Source organism: Ptychodera flava, unplaced genomic scaffold (genome assembly GCF_041260155.1).
Source record: "Ptychodera flava strain L36383 unplaced genomic scaffold, AS_Pfla_20210202 Scaffold_28__1_contigs__length_4768798_pilon, whole genome shotgun sequence".
Taxonomy (NCBI): Eukaryota; Metazoa; Hemichordata; class Enteropneusta; family Ptychoderidae; genus Ptychodera; species Ptychodera flava.
In genome coordinates this window covers 970,855-992,374 of record NW_027248350.1, presented here as the reverse complement: position 1 = coordinate 992,374, position 21,520 = coordinate 970,855, and the positions used below count along the sequence as shown (strand labels likewise).

At 37.1% G+C, this 21,520-nt stretch overlaps 3 protein-coding genes across 5 annotated transcripts in view; 1 reads left to right on the top strand and 2 right to left on the bottom strand.

Moving 5' to 3' along the window:
- Positions 1 to 10,519, bottom strand: part of LOC139127037 (uncharacterized) — a 33,339-nt gene extending 22,820 nt beyond the window's left edge. For 2 of the 3 annotated variants that reach the window (XM_070692963.1, XM_070692965.1), the window contains exons 1-2: positions 10,414 to 10,519; positions 5,738 to 5,944 (exon numbers count right to left, since the gene is read on the bottom strand). The gene's annotated coding sequence lies outside the window, so the exon portion shown is untranslated. Of the gene's footprint in view, positions 1 to 5,737; positions 5,945 to 9,554; positions 9,622 to 10,413 lie in introns of those variants that run through there. The other variant, XM_070692964.1, reaches the window with a different exon arrangement.
- Positions 154 to 5,432, bottom strand: LOC139127085 (uncharacterized). Its single transcript, XM_070693007.1, has 3 exons — positions 4,814 to 5,432; positions 3,792 to 3,899; positions 154 to 2,623 (listed from the first exon to the last, which is right to left on the bottom strand). Exons 1-3 carry the CDS (start codon positions 5,153 to 5,155, stop codon positions 1,520 to 1,522), a joined length of 1,554 nt encoding a protein of 517 aa, XP_070549108.1. The 5' UTR covers positions 5,156 to 5,432; the 3' UTR covers positions 154 to 1,519.
- LOC139126950 (uncharacterized) lies at positions 6,513 to 20,775 on the top strand. Its single transcript, XM_070692870.1, has 5 exons — positions 6,513 to 6,714; positions 8,486 to 8,560; positions 9,072 to 9,182; positions 9,408 to 9,533; positions 20,614 to 20,775. The coding sequence occupies exons 1-5, from the start codon at positions 6,514 to 6,516 to the stop codon at positions 20,773 to 20,775; spliced, it is 675 nt and encodes a 224-aa protein (XP_070548971.1). The 5' UTR covers position 6,513.
- Positions 20,776 to 21,520: the final 745 nt, after the last annotated feature.

Sequence of the window (21,520 nt, the reverse complement as noted above, 5' to 3'; positions counted from 1 at the left end):
GTTAGCTACAAAAATCATGAACTACTTTTTCTTGTTTATATTATAGATAGTATAGATCCTGCAGTCTATAAAGTCCATGGGATTTTTGTAGCTATTCAATTGGTGAAAGTAAGGGATACATACAATACACCAGTCTTCACTCCAAATTACTTCTTAAATATTTCAAGTACTTGGTACTTTATTTATTAATATAATTCATCTTTAAAATTAATTTGTTATTCATTTTTAAAATTAACTTATTACAACTGTCATTATTTATATTACAGCTTTAAACAGTAAGATTGCAAGTATATCACATTTCAGTTTTTGTTTTCTCCAATAAAAGATCATAATTTTAAAATATAGTCATCACAATTTTTATTTCTGAACATTTGAAAGGGACAATAGCTATTGTTTGTGATTACATGTGGGTTTTCTACTATTTATGTTTTGTGTATCAGTTATCTGTAAAAAATTGTTCATGGAAATCACTCATGGGAATTTTATTTTTACCAGAGGCCACATGAGGTCAAGAAACAGCAAAACATTACTCAAATGGAATGATTTCTTACAATTCCTCAGAAGAAATATTTTTCAGCACTGTTAAAGGGACAACATTGCTCATTTTTGACATTATTTAATTACATATTTTACTTTCTTGTGATAAATTATTTGTGTTGTTCACCTCAGTGATATATACTCAATATATTGTTGTTACAACTGAACTCACACCCTGTACATGGACAAAATGCAAGATGTACCACCAATTATAGTATCTGAGCTTGTGTGTGCTATGGCCATGTACACGATGAGAGTTGAATTGCAACAACTAGTAATTGAGCATATTTCATTAAACAGAACAACATAAATGATCTTTCACAAGAAAATAAAATAACCAAAATAATGTCAAAAATGAGTGACTTTGTCTCTTTAAGGATGTATGATCAGTAAAATTGAAAGTATTGTAAAACACAAACACCTCAAACACAAATTATCGTACCGTCTATAGTGCGTAATTTGTGCCAAAATTAGTACCTTCATTTTGCAACACCACTCACTAACTTTTTAATACCAACCACCAAAATTCTGATACCATTCATACATTTTTTGACAGCTATCACCAATATTCCCCCTAAGTGGTTCACAACTGTTTTTGATAGTGTTTTGACTCTGTCACAATGTCATGCTTATGCCACATGAAGTCACAAAAATTTCTCTCCCATATCTTATAATATGCTAGGAAAAACAGTAAAACAGGAAGATAAAGTCAACTCTGATACACTACTCTGTTTTCATTATGTCAATTGCTTAATTTTAATAAATTTCAGAGGCCATTGTTGGCCTCAACATTGGTGAGTAGTATAAAAAATGAGTGAGTGATGTCAGAATATTGGTGAGTGGTATCAATAACCATTGGGTAGTGTTGAAAAATGGAGGTGCAAATTCTGGCATGAATTACATGTCACACACCACCTTAGATGGATTATTCATACTAGAGTGTCTTTCATCATTTCACAATAGGGACTTACTGCTTTCAAAACTAACCTCTCATAAAAGGTGACTGGAAATTAATCAAAAAAGCACACACTGTGAAAATTTGTTCAGCAAGTGGTTTCATCGTCAACTTGATTTCACTATCAAAAATATGAAAGTTCTTAATTCTACCAATGGCCCTTTCTATGTGTATTCTGGCTTCAGCAATACGTCGTGAATGCTCAATCTCAGCTGGAAGCAACTGATCTCTCTCACTACCTTTAAATGCTGGGATATTGAGACTCACTCCTACTGATGATAAATCAGCAGATACAGTAAATCCTCGATCAGCCATAACTGCATCACCATGTGAAAGATAATCCAAAAAATCACTATTTTTAGTTATATACTTATCAGAAGCCCTCCCACCCCACATGTTAGATACATATGTTACAGCACCATTAGGACCAATGCCAATAAGAAATTTGACAGTATTGTGGTGCTTGTACTCACTCCATACCTGTTTCCTGGCAGTTAATGATGAAGGTGATTGTGTGAACATCTCTGTGCAATCAATGACAACCCTAGTATCTGGAAATCTACTGAATGAAAACAATTTGTGTTGATTCAACTCATCCCTGTCTGGCATGGTACATATCTGAAATAACTCTGTGTAGAGAAAATTAATCCATGTGGTGAAAACTCTTGATACAGTACTTTGACTGATGCCAAATCTATAAGCCAAATCAACAGTAAGAAGGCCTAACTTAAGTCGAACAATAACGAGGAAAAACTCTTCTTCTAGTGATAGTTTTCGCTCTGGTCCTGGTTTTCCTGACTCCTCAGACTTTTTATGGTGCTCATATGTAGCATACTGATTCCCCCTCCAATACTGTAAGTTCTGTGCTTTTTGTTCAAGGTACTCAAATAAAGCAAAAAATATTTCATATGAGGGAAAACCAGTATAAAACTGAAATTTATCATCGGTGTCCTTACAAACATCTAAAGACAACACCTTCTGACTCTGAAGACTGTTCAGTTCTTTCAGCATTGAATTTTCAGTCTGTAACCCTTTGACATATAGATATAAACTTCCATCTTCCTTTTTCAGTTTCATCATTTCCTCAGATTCCTCAAACTGTCCAGCATACTGATGATCCATTGGTGCCGTCTATAAAAATAAGTGCATAAAACACAAGTCAGGATAATGTTTGAATTAAAGGGACAAAATCACTCTCTTTTGAGATTTTTTCATGATTTTTGTTTGATATGTCATGTACCTACATATACTTGCAACATGCTGAAATAAATACTGGTGCAGTGTATGCAAAACCTACTGTGCTTGTAGACAGGCATGACAAAACATCAAAAATATTTTCTAGTACAGACCAGAAAATCAAGTTCATTGCTCTAATGCTTCTCACTATACATGACATAATGACACTAAGTTATATGTAATGTTTAGACCTCATGGAGCTTTTTATGTGATCTTGATTAGGGGTACCTTTCATGTAGATAACAAAAATGCAGAATTTTTGTCTGGAGTCAAGATTAAGAGGCTGATGAATGTTGGTGGGGTTACCAAATATTTTCATGCAACTTACCAAATTGCTTACCTTAAGTTTAAAGTTCAATTAGTTGTTACTTTTGGATATTTTTTCAGTATTTTTCTTTTCTATACAAACTACAGTATTTGCTTTGATTATGGTTAATTGAAATATGATGAGTTACAGAGTATTAAACTCATCAACACAGCCTTTACCTTTACAATACCAGGAAACTGAAAAGACAGCCAAAAGTTACAGCTACCTAATGTCCCCTTTGATCAAGCCAGTTTTAGACCAGAGGACACTACAGAGGTTGCTATGTTTTTGCCCATGCTGCCATGTTAACCAACTAAGCCATAACAGATTATACAACTTTGGGTCACTCAGTCAGTAGCAATGGTATACCATTTTCAATGTAATTTCATCTTGTATTTGTAATTTCATTGTGATAAATGTACAGTCACTTATCTGTGTGAGTCAGTCTCACAAGGTCAAATTAAGAGAAAAATTAGGAGAACACTTTAATTAGATATGACATATCCCATTAATCGGCGGGAGGCCGGTCAAATTAAACAGTGCTCAGCAATAGACCTACTCCAGGATAAAAATATTGTTCACAGACTACCGAAGATACTGAAGTCACATTATAAACAAATACATGTGGGTGAGCGCGTACATAGGAGTACCGGTATCTCTATGGTCACTTTATGTACACGGGTTTGTTTGTTACGTAGTGTGTACGCACTTGTTTGAATTCCGGGTTTCACCTATTGTAATAAAACTGATTCTTACCCTCAAGACTCTATCATCACTTGGGCAGCTCACAGTAACATGACCATTTGATTTTAACCCTGCACCATCATCATTACTTGTAGATGGTGAACATCCATCCTCAGATCCCTGAAACATGAAACAACCACATGATGAAATATGTCATAAATCAGACTGGAAACTAGAAAAAACTAAAATCCCAAATTCAATTTTATACTGCTTTTTCACAGTAAATATAATCAATAAAATAAATCTATGATTGTTACTCCATTCAAAAATGACTTGTTTTTCAGCTTTTTAAAATTGGCACCAGTCCTTTTAAATGTGTATCTATTGTTTATAATAAGTTTCATTGCATATCAAATTTAGGTCAAAAACATAATAAGACATTTCCTTTTCAAAAATACTTTCAGTGAGTGCATTTCTTCATTTGAGTTTTTTTTACAAATCAGTACAATATCAAAATAATGAAATGGAAATGAATACAGGGTTACTGCAGACAGTGGAGAAATGTTTGATTGAAACCCTAGATATGACAGCTGTAAATAATAGTTATACTTCCGATCATGGGGATAGAGATGGCCTTGTAAGTTTTATTGGTGAAAACAGAGATGCTAGTGTTTAATATATCTAGGATGGGATGATTGTCCACATTTACCTGAATATTTAGGGCGATTATACTCTGGCATAAGGAGGCTGCAAGAATCTACTATGAATTACTGACATTATTTGAAAAAACAAATGAAAAAGGGAGACAAACTGTTCTAAATCCCAATTCCTCAAAGATACTGCAATGAGCTGTGTAACACTAACAATATTGAAGATGACATTTACTTTTATTAGTCTGTCAGAATTACGAAGTCCAAAGAAATAATTTTCTCAGAAAATCAGCTTAATTCTCTACTAACAAAACAAAGGTTGTATTTTGGTGAATTACTTGCAAACTAGAAAGGGTGAATCCCCCTCGCCCTGTCTAGATGAAAGAGTGGAGGTAGCTACACTCCATGGTGAAACACTGCACTGGCTGTTGTTGTTGTCATTACCTTTTTACTTGGTTTTCCGGATATTGGTTTTCTGTAATCGACATAAGTTCGTTTCAAGACACGCCGTTCAGACGTTGAGGGTCTCTTCCATGGAAAAATCGATGGAATATATGAAGGAGAAGAGGGGTCGTCAGATTTTACCCCGTCGACAAAATGTGTGTTGCAAACTTTCATCCAATCGCTTGGTTTCCATGGTCTGCCGTCTGGTCGTTGTCTATTCACGGCATGTATCCATGCTCTCCTGCGAGACATTGGCTTCTTAGGGAAGTTGTAATAGATACCACCATCTCTGCAGCGTTTTCGATTACAGTATGGTACACAACAACTGTCATTACCGCCCATAATGACTTGTCAACACACTAGTTTGAATAGCGTTAAATTCAAGAGCACACGATGGCGCGTCTACGTCTGCAACGTATGTCTGCCATGTCCCTACTTCCGCATTTGATGTAACATCCGCCGCAATGCATGCTGGAACTGGAAAATCGTCTATTGACAACAGTTTCACGTAGAGTAAGTTTAACATCGTACATAGTTGACCATTTCTTGCGTGGAAATACACGCAGGGCCGTATTTCCGTGGCCCGATGACAAAGGTATCGAGTATCGATAGCATAATCAAAATCAAATAGTATTAGATCAAACTGACATCAAATTTATAATTTTAGGTATGATAACTAGTTATAAAACCTTACTTTTTCAAAACAAATCAAATTTGATCAGTAATTCTGACTCACAAAAAGTAAAAAAGTAATCCGATCGTTCCATCAAAACTTGCGGAATGAACGTTAATACATTTCTCGTACGCAATGCGATTTTCTTTTATCAGCATTCACGACAGTCATATTTATACATGTAAATAATCGACAAATGAAATATTTAGAAAAAACTTTTAACTTTTTTGAAAGTCTCTACCGATACTTACCTGAGATTTACTGTACATACGGCTCGGTCGACTGGTCTGTTCAGGGCGCAGACGACACTGCAATATCTAACCAGCTAGAGCCCGGAACACAATCACGTGATCACCTGAGTTGGGAGAATTTGCAATCGTTCTTCCTCGGGAAACTCATATTCGTACGTTCTGCACAACGCTGTCTTATTTCTTTTGCTGTCAGTCTCATCAGATTATCTGTGAAATGTATATTTTATGCAATTGTTAAGATAAAAGTTATGATTGTGATTCGCGTTGAGAATTTTACTTCATCATGGCGAGCATGGCGATAGTCTCTTACAACCTCTAGGCAGAACATTATACCCGGCCGGCCCGGGTCATGCGGCAGGGCATGGGGCAAGGTTCATGAGATATCTTAGCCAATCATAACACCGGCAAAACGTTTCATTCATAAATTTCACGCCCTTCGTTCTGCTGTCGGTGGTTACTAGTATTTCTTTTCGTAAATTTAGGATTCAGAAATTATATTTTATATGAATTCATGACACGACAACAACATATTGCGGGTACAACATTACAAATAATCAAGAATAAAAATATTAACCGGTGTTGTTTTTACAATCGTGAATCTGTCTTTTGGCGGCCGTACATTTTGACACGGTCCCTCCACAATGACTTTGACGACAACTTCATTGAACGACGGACGCGGCGCGAAAACACGTACACATTAAGTTTTGACTTTCCGAACAGTAAAGCAGTCGCATCAACTTCGTGCAGAGCTTAAGTTAAGTCAAAGGGCCAAGAAAATGGCATCAGAACCCAATACCACAGCCAGAATCCTTGGGTATCTGCACAATCTAAACACAAGATTAATCGTCGTTGAAAGGCGTTTACATACTTTGGATGATAAAATCGACAACGTCAGCGACCAGCTTGGCAATGCTATTGCTTTGTTGCGCAAAGACAAACTGGAAAACTTCAAAGTTGGACGCGGCACAGTCTTAGAAGTAAGTGTTAAAATTTTCGTTATTTATTTGAGAGTTTTCTTTCTTTTTTTCATATGACATCACAACACCACATTTTTCTATTTGAATATTGATGTGTAAAAATTCTATTCATAAACCAAAGCTTATAATAAATATTGGGAGGCTTTAGGAAACATATTGTTTCCCACGTACTCACTATGGGATGTGCTAGGCCAGTCCACCAAACCCTAATTTTTCACTTGCTTAAAAGGAAATCTCGCGGGATTAGGAAAACAACTCAAATTCACATAAATTTTACAAAATTTTGGAACTATGGCTAAAAAATGCAGGCAAAATTTTTTGTCCTGACCTACCCTAACTCTGAAGGATGTATTGTATTGTATTGATGTTTTGTTCTTGCTATACTGCACTTTCTGAAGTGTGTTGTTATGCAATAAAGTGATTACAAAGTAATTACAAAGTGATTATATACAGGAGAGGCAAAATTTAACTCAGTCCTAATATGTTTGAAAGAGACCAAGTTTACCATACAAGCATAACTTTGAATGTTGAATGGTTATTGTAGCCTATATAACAAGGTGAAAGCCAATCTCATGCTACATTCGTGTATTTAATTTGAAGGCTTCCATGAAACAAAAGTACCATCAAGGAGACACAACATGCTCACATCCAGTTTGAATTGGTCCATTGAAGAAATATTTAAACCAGAAAAACAAGAGTGACAAAAGCAAGGTCTACAACCTGCATATCAACTTCTATAACAAAGGGACAAGCAGATCCTAAATACATAAGCAAATGTCAACAAAAAAGTCAGCAAGAGAAGGCCTTATCTGAGCTTTGTTTTCTGGATCAAATTTTCCTACAAATTGTTAACAAATATGAAAAAAAAAATATGTTCACAGCCTTCAAAACTGTCTCACAACATATTCTTGGTTGGTATAGGTCATTTAAGGTCATAAACTGTGAAATTTACCTAAAATATACAAATTTTGATTTTTCCCAACACTTTAAGCAGTAAATATTTATCTAATAACATCCCTCGGGACTTTAATACCAGATTACAAAGCTATAAGACAAGTAAGTAATTTTGAGAAAAGGTTTTCTTGACCAAAAATGACAAAATTGTCTTTAAAAATACAAATTTGTACATTTCAGGACAATTTCAACATATCTAACTAGTGTCATCCCTGGGAATCTGCATACCAAATATAAAAACTGACTGTCAAGTGGCTTTAAAAAGAAAATATTTTTTACGATTTTTGGACCAAAAATGACAAAGATTGCCTAAAAGCAGTAATTTTTCCAATTTTGTCTTCATTTCACAAATTAGAATGGTAACACCCTTGCAAATATCCAATCAAATTTGAGAACAATTGGTCCAGCGGTTTCAGAGAACAAGAATTTTTAACATAAAGTCAGAAAAAAAAAACCCCAAAATTCAGCAAAAATACAAAATTCAAGACATCTTCACAATATTCATAAAACTGTATAAGGTCCACCTAAGGTACTTGCACACTAATTTTCAAAGCAATCAAAACAGTGGCTTTTGAGTTATTAATTCTTGAACATTTTGACATTTTTGAAGCTCATTTGCATAATTTTGGCAATGCAACTTCATTTGAACAAATCCCTTCTATAGCCCAGGATGCATCCACACATACATACACACACATACATGCAGATGCCACTGACTTCAGCTTATATTGTAACCTCACATTTTATACAAAATGTGAGAGCTACAAACAAGTTCTGATATAAACTTTTAGAGACTATTTCAATCATTTCTACACAGGATAAACTTCTTCGAGTATCAGGGAAGCAGTACTTCCACTCTCCTTATAGGACTGTTTCCAGTAAACGTGCCAGGGTAAGGTATTTTTACGGTATTTCTTTTTTGTAAATGATTTCTGATTACCCGGTACTCTGTAGCCATGTTTTTCTTTTCAAATTTATTGAACACCAAGATTAAGCTGAATGATATTTCTGATCTTTGTTATTTCATAAACACAAACCATAAAGACAAAGATAATATGCCAAGTATCACTATCTGTGCATCTTTAGCCTTTTCAAAAATTTAGTCCTCTTCAATGAAAATACAATTTTGAGTGAGAAAACTGTCCCTTTTTACAATACATTAAATGCCATTAGAGATTTCAATATTAAAGCCGCAGTACCATTAACTGTAATTTTGAATAACATATATCTGACCCAGTAAAAAAACCAAGCCAGATTCTGTTGAACCCACACTTAACGTCAAATAGAGACGATCTATTTCTACTGACACATACGAAACATTAAAAGTATTATGGCTTTAAAATTATATAATTTGATTTTTGTTCTTGAAAATAATTCTATTGCGTATGTGGTCATGTTTTCAGGAATTAATTAAGGCCTCTCTCACGCAAAGAGAGTATGAGGGAAGAGAGGAGAAATTGGTCTCCTGGATCAAAGAGAAATTTTGTCAATGGAGACAAGAAGAGCGAAGAAAGGTATTATTACATTAATTTTCATGTTATTAGTTTTTATCTTACTCACCACATTTTGTCAAGAAGAAAATCAGTCGCTTCACAAAGTTATGTCATGTAATAGTTAAATCTCAGCAAGAATGGCAAGAATAAAATAGAATAACTTTGCACCCCTTTAGGTACTACTAGTACTGATCATTTTTACAACCTAGAACTAACATATATTTTTTAATTAAACATTTCTGGCAGATCCTAGCAAAAGACAATGGCATGACAAAATATGGGACAATGGACACAGAATCACTTGTCATATCAATGTGCCGCAACAAGAGAATAAAACATGACATGGTCAGCATGTCAGAGGTTGCACTGATGGTAAGCTTAGATGCACTGTACCTTTTGTTTTCTGTAGTTAGACTATACTCTCCGCATTGTTGGTTATCTTACATGGGACTGCCAGTAAAGAAGGCTAATGTGTGGACTACATGATTTCTTTGTCTAATATAAAAGGGGTATAGGAATTAGAGCTTTGTTTGTCTTACAGAAATCAAAATCACATTTAAAGAATTTCATTTTCTTAACATCATCAAATTTGGGAGAAGTGCAGAATTGCACGACTGAGAAAAAAACAAAACATAAATTTCATAATTGTGTGGTGATCTATCTTTATGGTAATACTCATTCCAAACGATCGATTTCAAAAATTAAAAGACATAAATTTGTACACCTTTTCCTAATGTGCTTTTTATAACTTACATTTCCTTTACAGAGAAAATTTGCTCGTTCAGCTTATAAAGAAGAAGACGGTGATTTTTTCCATCAATTTAATTATTTCGTACGGCAGAAACATAATAGAAATTAATAATGATAAGAGGGAACAAATAATCGCCGAAGACAAACAAATCGATTACTCGGCAGGTGGCTTCTTTCGCGAGGAAAATGACAGTCAGCTGTCACCAACGTTTCCTCATCCATTGTAACTAGTAATTGAAATAAATCAAATCAAATTAAATTTGAAACGTTTAATCTGTGTTGCATGCAAAAATATTTTAAAAAATCATTTTCGGATATGTTTATATTATATAGCTTTCATTGAAGAATTGTTATTTCAATTGAATAAATTCGCTGTTTTGATGCTTTTGATTGTAATTTTATAATAAAACACTACAACAGTAGATCATTGTTTCTCTCTATATCACAAATTGTATTTGTCATTGTTGCATGAAGCCATAATGTGATTGTATGATTTACTCACCTCATAATCAGCTACTTGGCATGATTCATCGGTCTTCCCTGATGCAATAATTATAGCCTGTATAGTAGCTGCAAATTGTAGCTCTACGGTGAGGCGGTCGGTGAGTTTTTGGTTTTTGCGACATCGCTCACCAGTATAGCTACAATGCCGAAGGCCCTGTAGCATACAAAATAAGCATGCTGCACATGGCACGGCATTTTGATTTAAAATCCCATATATTTACTGCATTTGGTCGTACCGATTTATCACTACTGAAGACTAAACAGTAGACTGCTCTAACCTTGTCGTTTATGGGGTTGGTATTTGTTCAAATGCGTCGATCGCGTTCCAAAAACATCTCTTGGAGCCGCCATTACCAAATTCCGGTAATGGCGGCTCCCAGAAACACGCTCAATGTTTATGGAACGCGATCGACGTGTTCGCGCTAATACCAAACCCAATAAACGACAAAGTTAGTGTAGTATAGTGTTTAGTCTCAGTAGTGATAAATCGGTACGACCAAAGCAGTTATATGCGGGATTTTACATGAAAATGCCGCGCCATGTGTGGCGCGCTTATTTTGTATGCTACAGGGCCTTCGGTCATTGTAGCTCTACTGGTGAGCGAGGTCGCAAAACCAAAACCACCGACCGCCTCACCGTAGAGCTACAATTTTGCAGCTACCTGTATAGAAGGTTCATTTTGGATTTGACGATAAAACGACCCCTACGGATTGTAGCTCTGCATGGCAGGGCTGTGTGTTACCAGGCCGTATAACGCCGGTAACACACAGCCCTGCCATGCATTGCTGCGAATCCGTAGCCTCTACCACTCGGGTAGGTTGGTCATTGGAGTGGTAGCAGAACACGTCAAGGAGTGGCAGGGCTCGTTTTCGCAGCAATGCCATGCAGAGCTACTACGGATTGCAGCTACACTGGTCTTCTTTGCATCCAATATCCTGCCCCTGGTCAGTTGAATGAACAATCGCGCTGCTTCTATGCTTTCACAGATTCATCATCACCGAACATAAACATTGGTCACTGGACGCGTACTGAACCCAGGTGAATGTGCCTGACATGATATTGACACTGGCCTGGTGCCTAATTTCCGACATTTGTGCAAGCTAATCTGGACTGTTCCGTATGACTGTGGCGACCATACTTTCGTGTTTCATATAGGGGAAGTTGGGGAGTTCAAGATTGGAAGAAAACAAACAAACACACAATGCACCTTACTCCAAAGTATGCAACGTAGATTTGGTGCTGTAAAAACACACAGCAAATCAAACAAAGTTGTAAGAAGTAAGACGTCTTGGTTAACATGGTTTATTTTCAAACTGACATGATACAAGTAGTTTCAAATTCGTACAAAAAGTACACCGGGGCAGCATCAGTACACAGTGGGCCTACCATTGGATAAATTTACTGTGCTAGGGGGTCATAACGTGGTTCCTTCTGTGTTACCGGTTGGAGGCCATATAACGCCGGTAACACACAGCCTAGCCCTCGCACGCAGAGAAATGGCTGGTGAAGTGATGTGTGTTGAGGTGTTACATAACTGTGAAAAAAAGGACTGGTACAGTGATGTGTATTGATGTGTTGCTTGACTTTGTAAAATAGGCTGGTACAGTGATGTGTGCTAGGCTAGTACTGGGTTGTGGCAAATAACGCTGTGACAGTGAATGATATGAGAGATCCTAGTACTGAGATGTAAAGTAAATCCCTGTAACAGCCCATTATTCACTGCCATTCCACAGGGATATGCGCATCAGTGGCACATGCCTGTGGATCACAGCTATGTCTCTGCAATGTTTGTCAAAACACAACAACAGACAAAGTTTTCACAAACTAGTACAGGGTCTGTCACTCCACAGGGCTGTTACAGGACTTTTACAACTGTGTACCATGTGTTTGAATGTCACAGGGCTGTGGGGGTTCTCCTTGTAGGTACTTACATGTAGTCGTCAATGTACGCATTTTTGAGACATTTTACGCAAACAAAAAAACATTTGCGTACAGCTTTAGATTTCAAAATCCTAATGGAAGCTGTGCAATACCAATAGCAGAATCAGCATTGTCTCGAAATATACCTGGAAGATCATTCAAAATACAGTAAGTAATGTAGGCGAAAATTTGCCTCCTTGTTTCACTCTACATAAAGAAAGGAATCCATCAGAAATTTTACTTGGCAGTATCATTTCATACATAGTATTCTCACAAACAGAATTGAAAAAAGTGTTAAGACTACCAGTTTCCCGATCTCTATATTTCCAAAAGGTGGCATTTTCTCCAAACACAACAAAAGCTTTTCTGAAATGCTAAAAGCTACAATAGTTTGCTTAATTTGTTCTTAGCCACTATATAATTATAAAGAAATTTGCCAGTGGCAACCTATTGATGACGGTCTCTGCACGGCATTCCGTGGAAAATGGTAAAGATTAGATCATCAGAATGTCAGTTTTATTTCAATTTTACGTTATGCTTGGTGGGATTCGTTAAAAATGCATGGATGAGCGGGCGCTTTTCACCGTAGCTTAGCATGGGCACATGAGTCAAGGTCTATGATGGTTCTCAGGCTTTCATATTATATCTAGTGTCCACTCAGCACGCTATCCATGATCTCTGCAGTTTTGAAAGATTTTAAGGTGAAGTGAATAAAATAAGATCGAGTGCGATCATACGATAGATAGGCTACTCGTCATTTTGTAGTAAGTGTAATGAAAAGTGACCCATACTTTGCATCATTCGTATGACTGATCCTCATTACCAAAAGTCAATTCCTAAGTTGGTGACTTCTAGTGCGAGTCCCTGTTGAATCCATAGGATCCTTAGGCAGAAAGATTAGGTAATAAGTTTAGCCAAACTCAGTATACACGCACATGAAATGAAGAGCCCCATCTACGTGATAGGACTGACCACAGTAAGTCCGACTGATCCATTGGCTCAGTTGATAGAGCATCCGAAATGTATTCGGGGGATGTGGGTTCGAGTCCCGCATGGGTCACTTTTTCATTTCACTTACTACAAAATATATAAATTCGTATATTGGGGTGAGTCACAATTTCAAACCCAATAATGTCATCTGTACCCGCCGCCAAGATTTAAGTCCCCGGTCATCTGATAGACAGCGAAATCCTCACAAATTTAAAGGCACAGTATTTCAATCGAACTTTTTGCAGATGATCGCATATCGTGTATATATAATGATTAATAATACCATGCCATTCTCCTTTTATGTATGCCATTATGTATGTTTATTCGCGACGGGATGCGGCCGTCACATTTTGGGAAATTTACAAAAATGTTTGACATCGCATGCATTTCCTTTTCTAAATCTTTGAACTATGTTTTTAAAAACATATTATCATTCATAAGGTATATGATAAAACCTTTACGGGTTTTACAAACCTCGGGCTCTTCCGAAGTACAACATCGATCTGAAATGTCCCGTATCAGGGCCGTAAAAATTATCAATATGCGACAGGAAACTGCCATCACTTTTCCGGAAAAAAATACAAAAATTGCAATAAATGTTTGATATTGCATGTATTTCTATCTCCAAATCTTGACGAAATATTTTAACGTACATATTTATAATTCCATATTTGCATATTAACCATCCCATAAGGTATATGATAAAACCTTTATTGGTCCTGACACGGGTTTTGCAATCGGTTGTGCACTACTAATTGGTCGTCCTTACAAACCAAAAGGGGAACAGAATGACGGCTTAAACTCTTCCCGTCCTTTTGACCTCATGTAGCTCCCTTCGGTGGGTGTATTATTTCTATAATATGCTCGGTTTTACTTCTCATACTTTTTTGTGGGAGAGCTACATACTAAAACAAGTACAGAAAATAATTACAAAATCAATTCCCGATTCGATTAATCACTGAATTACACCACTCACAATGCGCAAGATATTCTGTATATACAAGAATCAAATCAATAGTTTCTCAGCTGTTCTACGTCGGTGCTTCAACAAGTGCATCTTCAAGGTTAAAGATATAGAAAAATCTTCTCCACAATATGAAGTTTCTCCATTACTTCGTACTAAAAGTGCCACTTTTACCGGCCGTGATTGTATAAAATTCCGTTTGAATTCTCTTAAAACTTTCAACTCAGCTTCTAAACAGTTAATAAAACTATCAAGACATTATTCTGTTTTTTGAGAACTGTTTACATAGGCAATGCACAAGTTACTGAAATTCGTTTCACACCTAATTCCATAAATTATTGACACGTTCATACAGAGTCGGCCTCGTAACATTCATATATGTGTGATTCCTTCTACCTGATGACTTACTAGAGACATTGCTCGTTTGTTTTAAAAGTTAGAGTTGTTTGTCAATCGGCCATACAATATATTACAAAGATAATGCTTCATCATGAATCACAAACACTTTGTCACAATCGGCTCAAGGCAAAAATAATTACGCTCATCTTACCCGTCGATGTCGTTACTTATTTTTTTTATGCTCCGTCGAAAAAGAAATCATAACAATTTCAAAAAAAATACCTTAACCGTGAAATATTAATCAACGATATCGCCATTATGAAATGTTTTCAAGATAATGCTTGGTGCTAGATCATAATTAGAGCTCATTGAGAGTTTGTCAGCTATTACCGTGCACGGAGTCCTTCATGTTTGAAACTACAGTAACATACATTACTCACGGATATGTTCACTGAAGAGACTGATGATGTGAGCATCTCGCTGCGTCCGATCGGTCTGTGTTGCCCAGTGTATGTTGATTGGTTGTCTCAGTTCGTGACCGTGTCGTCGGTTTTCTAAGTCATTTCTCTCAGTTAATGATATTTATGGTACACACTTGTCAGGTATTTTATGTTTTCTCCCTTTTTCTTTGTTCGATTCAAGCACCGAGAACAACAAAATGCCTCACATTATTACTGGTTACGTCCACTTCAACCACATGTTCTTTCTTCCATATGTTCTTTTCTAATCCCTACGTATCCAGTGTGCAAACACATCGCTAGAGGGCGACAGTCATAACCTTTCATCCGACATACTTCACATCAGTCAAAATTCAAATTGACATAAGATATTGCTTGTACTTGCTGAAACTTGCCCGAAGCCTAATGTTCTGTCAAAACAACCTGTAAATTCATGTATCTTGCTTTTGCTGAGAAGCATGTTGCATCCTAATTTATATATGCAGATGACAATAAGCCAGCTAGTACGTCGCTGACAGTGGGTATCCTTGTACGTCTCTCAATCTCTCAGTCTCTCCTCAAGCGGAACAGAAAACGGGTTACATATGCGTAGCTTACAGTGACCAGGTTTTTATTGATAACAAGGATACATAACTTACTATAAGTCTTGTTTAATGATTGTGTATTTAGTGGCGTCAACAAACCTAGGGTTCGTTGATAAATTCAACTCTTGCATTGCACCCAAAGCCTCTATCAGAAACAAAGATCAGACGTGCAACAATCTGACAATGACATCATGATTTGAACTCTGCTAGCTTAATATGATATATTGCTAAAATAGGTTGTTGGAAGTTTACAATGCTGACTCGATAAACACAAGACAGTTCAAAGCGATATCCGAGTGCCCCCTACAACACACACACACACACACACACACACACACACTCTCTCTCTCTCTCTCTCTGCTCTCTCTCTCTCTCTCTCTCTCTCTCTCTCTCTCTCTCATATACACACATAAATACATATATACATAATTTCCGTTGCAGAACCCTAACATGTAGTTAGTGCAAACTTGCAAACGATAATCGCATTAAGCTAACCCAGTTCTTTCAATTGCCACGTAAGTGTTTGTATTATCCACGGGCCCTTACAGATACGCGATTCGACATGCCCCACTACAAATATTTGCTTTCATATAAGGGTAGCTCGTTGCTCTGACCTTGAACCGCTGTTGTTCTTATACCTGCAAAAAATACCGTCTACAAGATCTCGAAATCATATGCAAGCTTCCATAATCTTACGTAGGTGACTATTTTGAGTGAAAAATGGAAATTTTAACTGTCGAGTATAGGCCTAAACTTAGTTCACCGTAAGCCGCCTGCATATAACCCTTTGCTTATAGTCCACGCTGCAATTTGTGGGAAGCAGGTTTCAAAGGGTCGATTGACCGATCAATCACTGTGGTACGATGTAGCCATCACTTCGCGATAACCAGGTTGGATACCAAGAATGAAACAATAGGTTGACTGTGTCTTGCGTACGTTTACAGCTCATACGGATAACTGGGACATACCAACACGTGCCAGGGCTTGAAGAAATTGCATACGTCTCTCCGCCCACAGAGCTGCTCTGTTAAAGTATATTTTTTACCAATTTTAGGCACTGGGATTCAGAATTATAAGACGAATATTGATTTATATGAATGTAAGCTGCTTGAGAAATGAGGTGAAAATGACCTGTCTTTGGACAGTGTAGGAAACAATGTTTTAATCTTAAGGTAGTCTAGCGCGGTGTCTGATTAACGAAGCAATGGCCAGATTCTATGCCACAATTTTAGGTAACTAAGTTGTAGAGACCAATAAGTGCAGACGATCGGATCTGACTACATCACTTTATCTATCGCTTTTAAATTACCTCTGCTATGAGAACACCTTTTATAAAAAATATTACTATAATGTGTCTGCATCTCAAACATTGTAATATGTTTTGCAGCTTCATACTAGAGCTTTCCCCGTGTAAATATTGAAATTCGTACAACATCCGGGCCCCTGCTTGAGAATGCTACCGACCATACAACAGCATGCAGTCTGTCTCTCTTTCGGAGATATAGCTGCCCGCATTGAGAGTCATTCGTTTCTAATGTGTTACCAATTAATACCATTAATTCTACTATGCCTTGTAGTTTTTTGTTTACACTCAATACGTAGAACCCTAGAGGAGCCACTACTTCTTTTGACCGGCAGTGTCTATTCAACCATAGTCAGGTACACTATTGGGAATTTACCTTCTAGAGATTGATAATGGCGACCGCCCCAGGCTTCGACGAATCTGCTGTCGCAGGTTCTTCTAACAGGCAACAGCTCATACAGCTGCTACAGGTAATGATGTCAGATTTTTTATACATTTAACATGCTATTATTGTGCCCGTAAATATGATTCTATCCGGGTTGCGCTGACAGGCTTTACCAAAGAAAAAGCGCGTGTCTTGTAGCTGATATAATGCAAATGCATGCAAATCTGCAACACTGTGGTTTTGCGGTAGCCTTCAAAATATGACTGTTACAGCTGTAGAGTCCCAATATTTTTTCTGTTAAAAGTCTATTTCATATTTCTGACATGTCCCTGTACCAAATAAAACAGATTTAATAGCAAAAACGGCCAGATTTTTTATGTCTAGCTAAAAAATTTGTAGAATTTGGTTTTAGCTATGACTGCAATTTTCAATGTAAACTTTGGGGTATGGGGTAAGTTTTGGTCATATATCATGAATACTATACAAGATATTGCATGAAACAATATACGTCATTCTAAAGATTAGAAATTATCTTTATAATGAGACCCAACAAGTGAGGTTATATTCAAAAAAAAGCTCAGCAGATGACCTATATGAAGACATGTTTAACAAAAATGCACGCAAATCTGCAACACTGGATTTTGCGGTACCCTTCAAAATATGACTGTTACAGCTGTAGAGTCCCAATATTTTTTCTGTTAAAAGTTTATTTGATATTTCTGGACATGTCCCTGTACCAATGAATAAGATGTAATCGCAAAAACGGACAGATTACATATGTCCAGGTTTAAAAACGGTAGAATTTGATTTTAGCTTTGACTGCAATTTCCAATGTAAACTTTGGGGTACGGGGTAGATTATGGTCATATATCATGAATACTATACAAGATATTACATGTTTCAATATCTCATTCTAAAGATTAGTTAATTTCCTTTCTAATGATACCTAACAAGTGAGGTTATATTCAAAATCAAGCTCAGCAGATGACCTATATGAAGACAAGTTTAACAAAAATGCACGCAAATCTGCAACACTGTGGTTTTGCGGTACCCTTCAAAATATGACTGTTACAGCTGTAGAGTCCCAATATTTTTTCTGTTAAAAGTCTATTTCATATTTCTGACATGTTCCTGTACCAAATAAAACAGATTTAATCGCAAAACGGCCAGATTTTTTGTGTCTAGCTAAAAAATTGTAGAATTTGATTTTAGATTTGACTGCAATTTTCAATGTAAACTTTGGCGTATGGGGTAAGTTTTGGTCATATTTCATGAAAACTATACTAGATATTGCATAGTACAATATGTCATCTTAAAGAGCAATAAATTCCCGTTTTAATGATACCTAACAAATGAGGTTATATTAAAAAACAAGCTCAGCAGATGACTTATAAGAAGTCAGGTTTAACAAAAATGCATGCAAATCTGCAACACTGTGATTTTGCGGTACCCTTCAAATATGACTGTTACAGCTAGTAGAGTCCCAATATTTTTTCTGTTAAAATTCTATTACATATTTCTTGACATGTTCCTGTATCAAATAAAACAGATTCCATTCAAAGCATTGCATTTTTTATTATGCCAGCTAAAAAATTGGTAGAATTTGAGATTTACTGTAATTTGCAATGTTAAATTTTGGGGTAAGGGGTAAGTTTTGGTCATATTTCACAAAACTGTAGAAGATATTGCATAGTACAATATGTCATCTTATAGACGAATAAATTCCCTTTCTAATGATACCAAACAAATGAGGTTATGTTAAAAAAAAGCTCAGCACATGACTTACAAGAAGACAGATTTGACGAAAATGCATTTGGGTTGCAAAATGGTGATTTTGCGGTACCCTTCAAAACATGACCATAACAGCTATTGCGTCCCTATATTTTTTCTGTTAAAATTCCATTTCGTATTCTAGGGATCCCAAGGCTTCTGAAAATATAGGTTTGTTATCCTGTGGGGGTGCACGTAGACCCCCTCTAGCCCACGGCCTATTATGTGTTAGAGGTACCGCCACTTTACAGATGTCGAAAAGGCTTAAAAACATAGCGACAGAGCAACTAATCCCGTTACCCTTTCTAGCGTGTGTTATTACTTAAATGTACATAATTATGTGAAATAGTGTTTCAATAATAACATGCGCTTGTTACCTGCCCGAGGGTTGGTGCCCATGACGGTAATATTGATGATGCCCGAGCCGAAGGCGAGGGCGTCATCAATATTACAGTCATAAGCACCAGCCCGAGGGCAAGCAACAAATCGTGATCTTGCCCGTGCTAGCGTGTCTTATTAATTTTATTACACTGAACAAGATGCTCCGCAGAACCCTGCTGAATGAAATAGTTCCCGATTATGTTGTGTATGAGCTTTATGAGCTACCAAAATGATTGAGAAGTTGAATTGATATGTTAGAGCACACACCACCCCAAGGCACTTCAGAAGTATTCACATCAGATTCTGCAATTTTGTCATCATGACTTAAGAAAAATGTTCACGTTTTCCTGTTTTTGTCGGCACGATCTTTGACCCACATTGACACATTGCAAGTGGTTGCCTCGCCTGAAACATACGGCAAGTTGACTACAAAGTTGCATATTCCCAAAAATTCATATAGGGTAAAATGTTTTACAGAATTTGATTGGAGACTATGCCATAAGCTCTTTTTACAGTTATTTTGTTTTTGATATACAGCAAGAGTTTGGGATTTCAAAATGATCTCTCAATCCCTTCCACGGTGATCTTTAATTATTTAATTGTCCGAAAATATAAACAGGGGAGGTGGGGAAAAATGATCAAATAAATCAATTTTTTGTTCCCCGGCACCTAAATGTGTCTCTGCCATTGGAGGGGCTCAGGTTGACTAGAAGGTTTAGGTTAGATGGGCGAGAATCTTGAATCTCAAGGTAATACATGATGTTGTAGCTGAGGGACAACGTTTGAAATAGATCATTTATAGTCTTGACGATTTTCACCTGGGTTATCCTTTTCAAACTGTGGCCCAAAACCACAACCTGGTATTTACAGCTACACTAAATCATACTAAAATGTCACCTTACTTCAATTCATTCATTCTGTATTGTGAAAAACATACCAAGCAATAATGATCGATGTTTATTCAATATTTATTTCTAGACAAACTAAAAATTCAAGTAGATGCCAAACTTATTTCACACTATATTTGCACACTTGGTATTTCTGGATACACTGGTTTATTTTATTTTATTTATATTCACACTCTCAGCTTCGATCGACTTTTAGCCTGGCAACACGGCGCTGCGAGCATCTCTGACGACTATGGGCTGGGTGGTCTATGCTGACTTCCTTCAACCCCCAGACGTACCGGGCCTTCGCCTCCAGTGGGGACAAACATGGCCAGGTACAATGCAAGGCTTTACGATAAGCACAGTGTGTGAACTGTAAATAAGGAAGCAAGTTTGATGGATCGCATCAAAGCTATAAAAACGATATCGGCAGACCATTCTCAGGACTAAAACGAAAGATGTCCATCAAATGTTATCGGGACCACAGGTACGCATGGGTGCAGCGTTGCTTCAAGTTGGATAGTCGATCGAAGGCCCTGGATCGAAGTTTGAGGCCATGCCGAAGGCCGAACCTCGGGACTGACTGGTGTAAAGCAGTACCGAGGTTCGGCCTTCGGCCTCACACTTTCGATCGACTATCCAAGCAACCGTGACGCTCTACGCACCACCTGCACCTGTGATCGATATCAGTTCACTTCACTACTAGAAACGCGTACATCCTACGGTACACGGTAATTGAACGCGTACTGTACATGACCAGTCAGCAAGAGTTAGAAAATATCTTTGTGAAAAATGCAAAGATATAATCGTCATTGGATAATAATACATTTTGTGCCAGAATTTTAAAACTTAAGCAGTCGTATGAAAGCCGACACGCGACAGCAACTATGCGTATGTATCCACACCTCACGTGCGGCCTCACTCAGCCGCCCCGCGAAACACCTGACCTCAGCAGGTCACTGCGTCAGTAAACCGTGATTGCCATGTTTGGCGCGCAGAATACAAAAACTTCCCGCTTAAAGGTATACTGTCACCTGTTTCAATTTTGCCACAGTTACCATGGAAAGAGAAAATCTAACCAATCACAGATTTTAAGCGGAAGGCCGCTTTTTAAAAACAGCGCC

Bases quoted from the DNA above. Each gene is read 5' to 3' on its own strand.
- LOC139127085 (XM_070693007.1), bottom strand. From the start codon at position 5,155: ATGGGCGGTAATGACAGTTGTTGTGTACCATACTGTAATCGAAAACGC. The intron at 3,900-4,813 runs GTAATGACAACA...TTCATGTTTCAG, and splicing joins CCGGAAAACCAAGTAAAAAG to GGATCTGAGGATGGATGTTC. The intron at 2,624-3,791 runs GTAAGAATCAGT...TTATTTTTATAG, and splicing joins GTGATGATAGAGTCTTGAGG to ACGGCACCAATGGATCATCA.
- LOC139126950 (XM_070692870.1), top strand. From the start codon at position 6,514: ATGGCATCAGAACCCAATACCACAGCCAGAATCCTTGGGTATCTGCAC. The intron at 8,561-9,071 runs GTAAGGTATTTT...TCATGTTTTCAG, and splicing joins TTTCCAGTAAACGTGCCAGG to GAATTAATTAAGGCCTCTCT. The intron at 9,534-20,613 runs GTAAGCTTAGAT...ATCGACTTTTAG, and splicing joins TGTCAGAGGTTGCACTGATG to CCTGGCAACACGGCGCTGCG.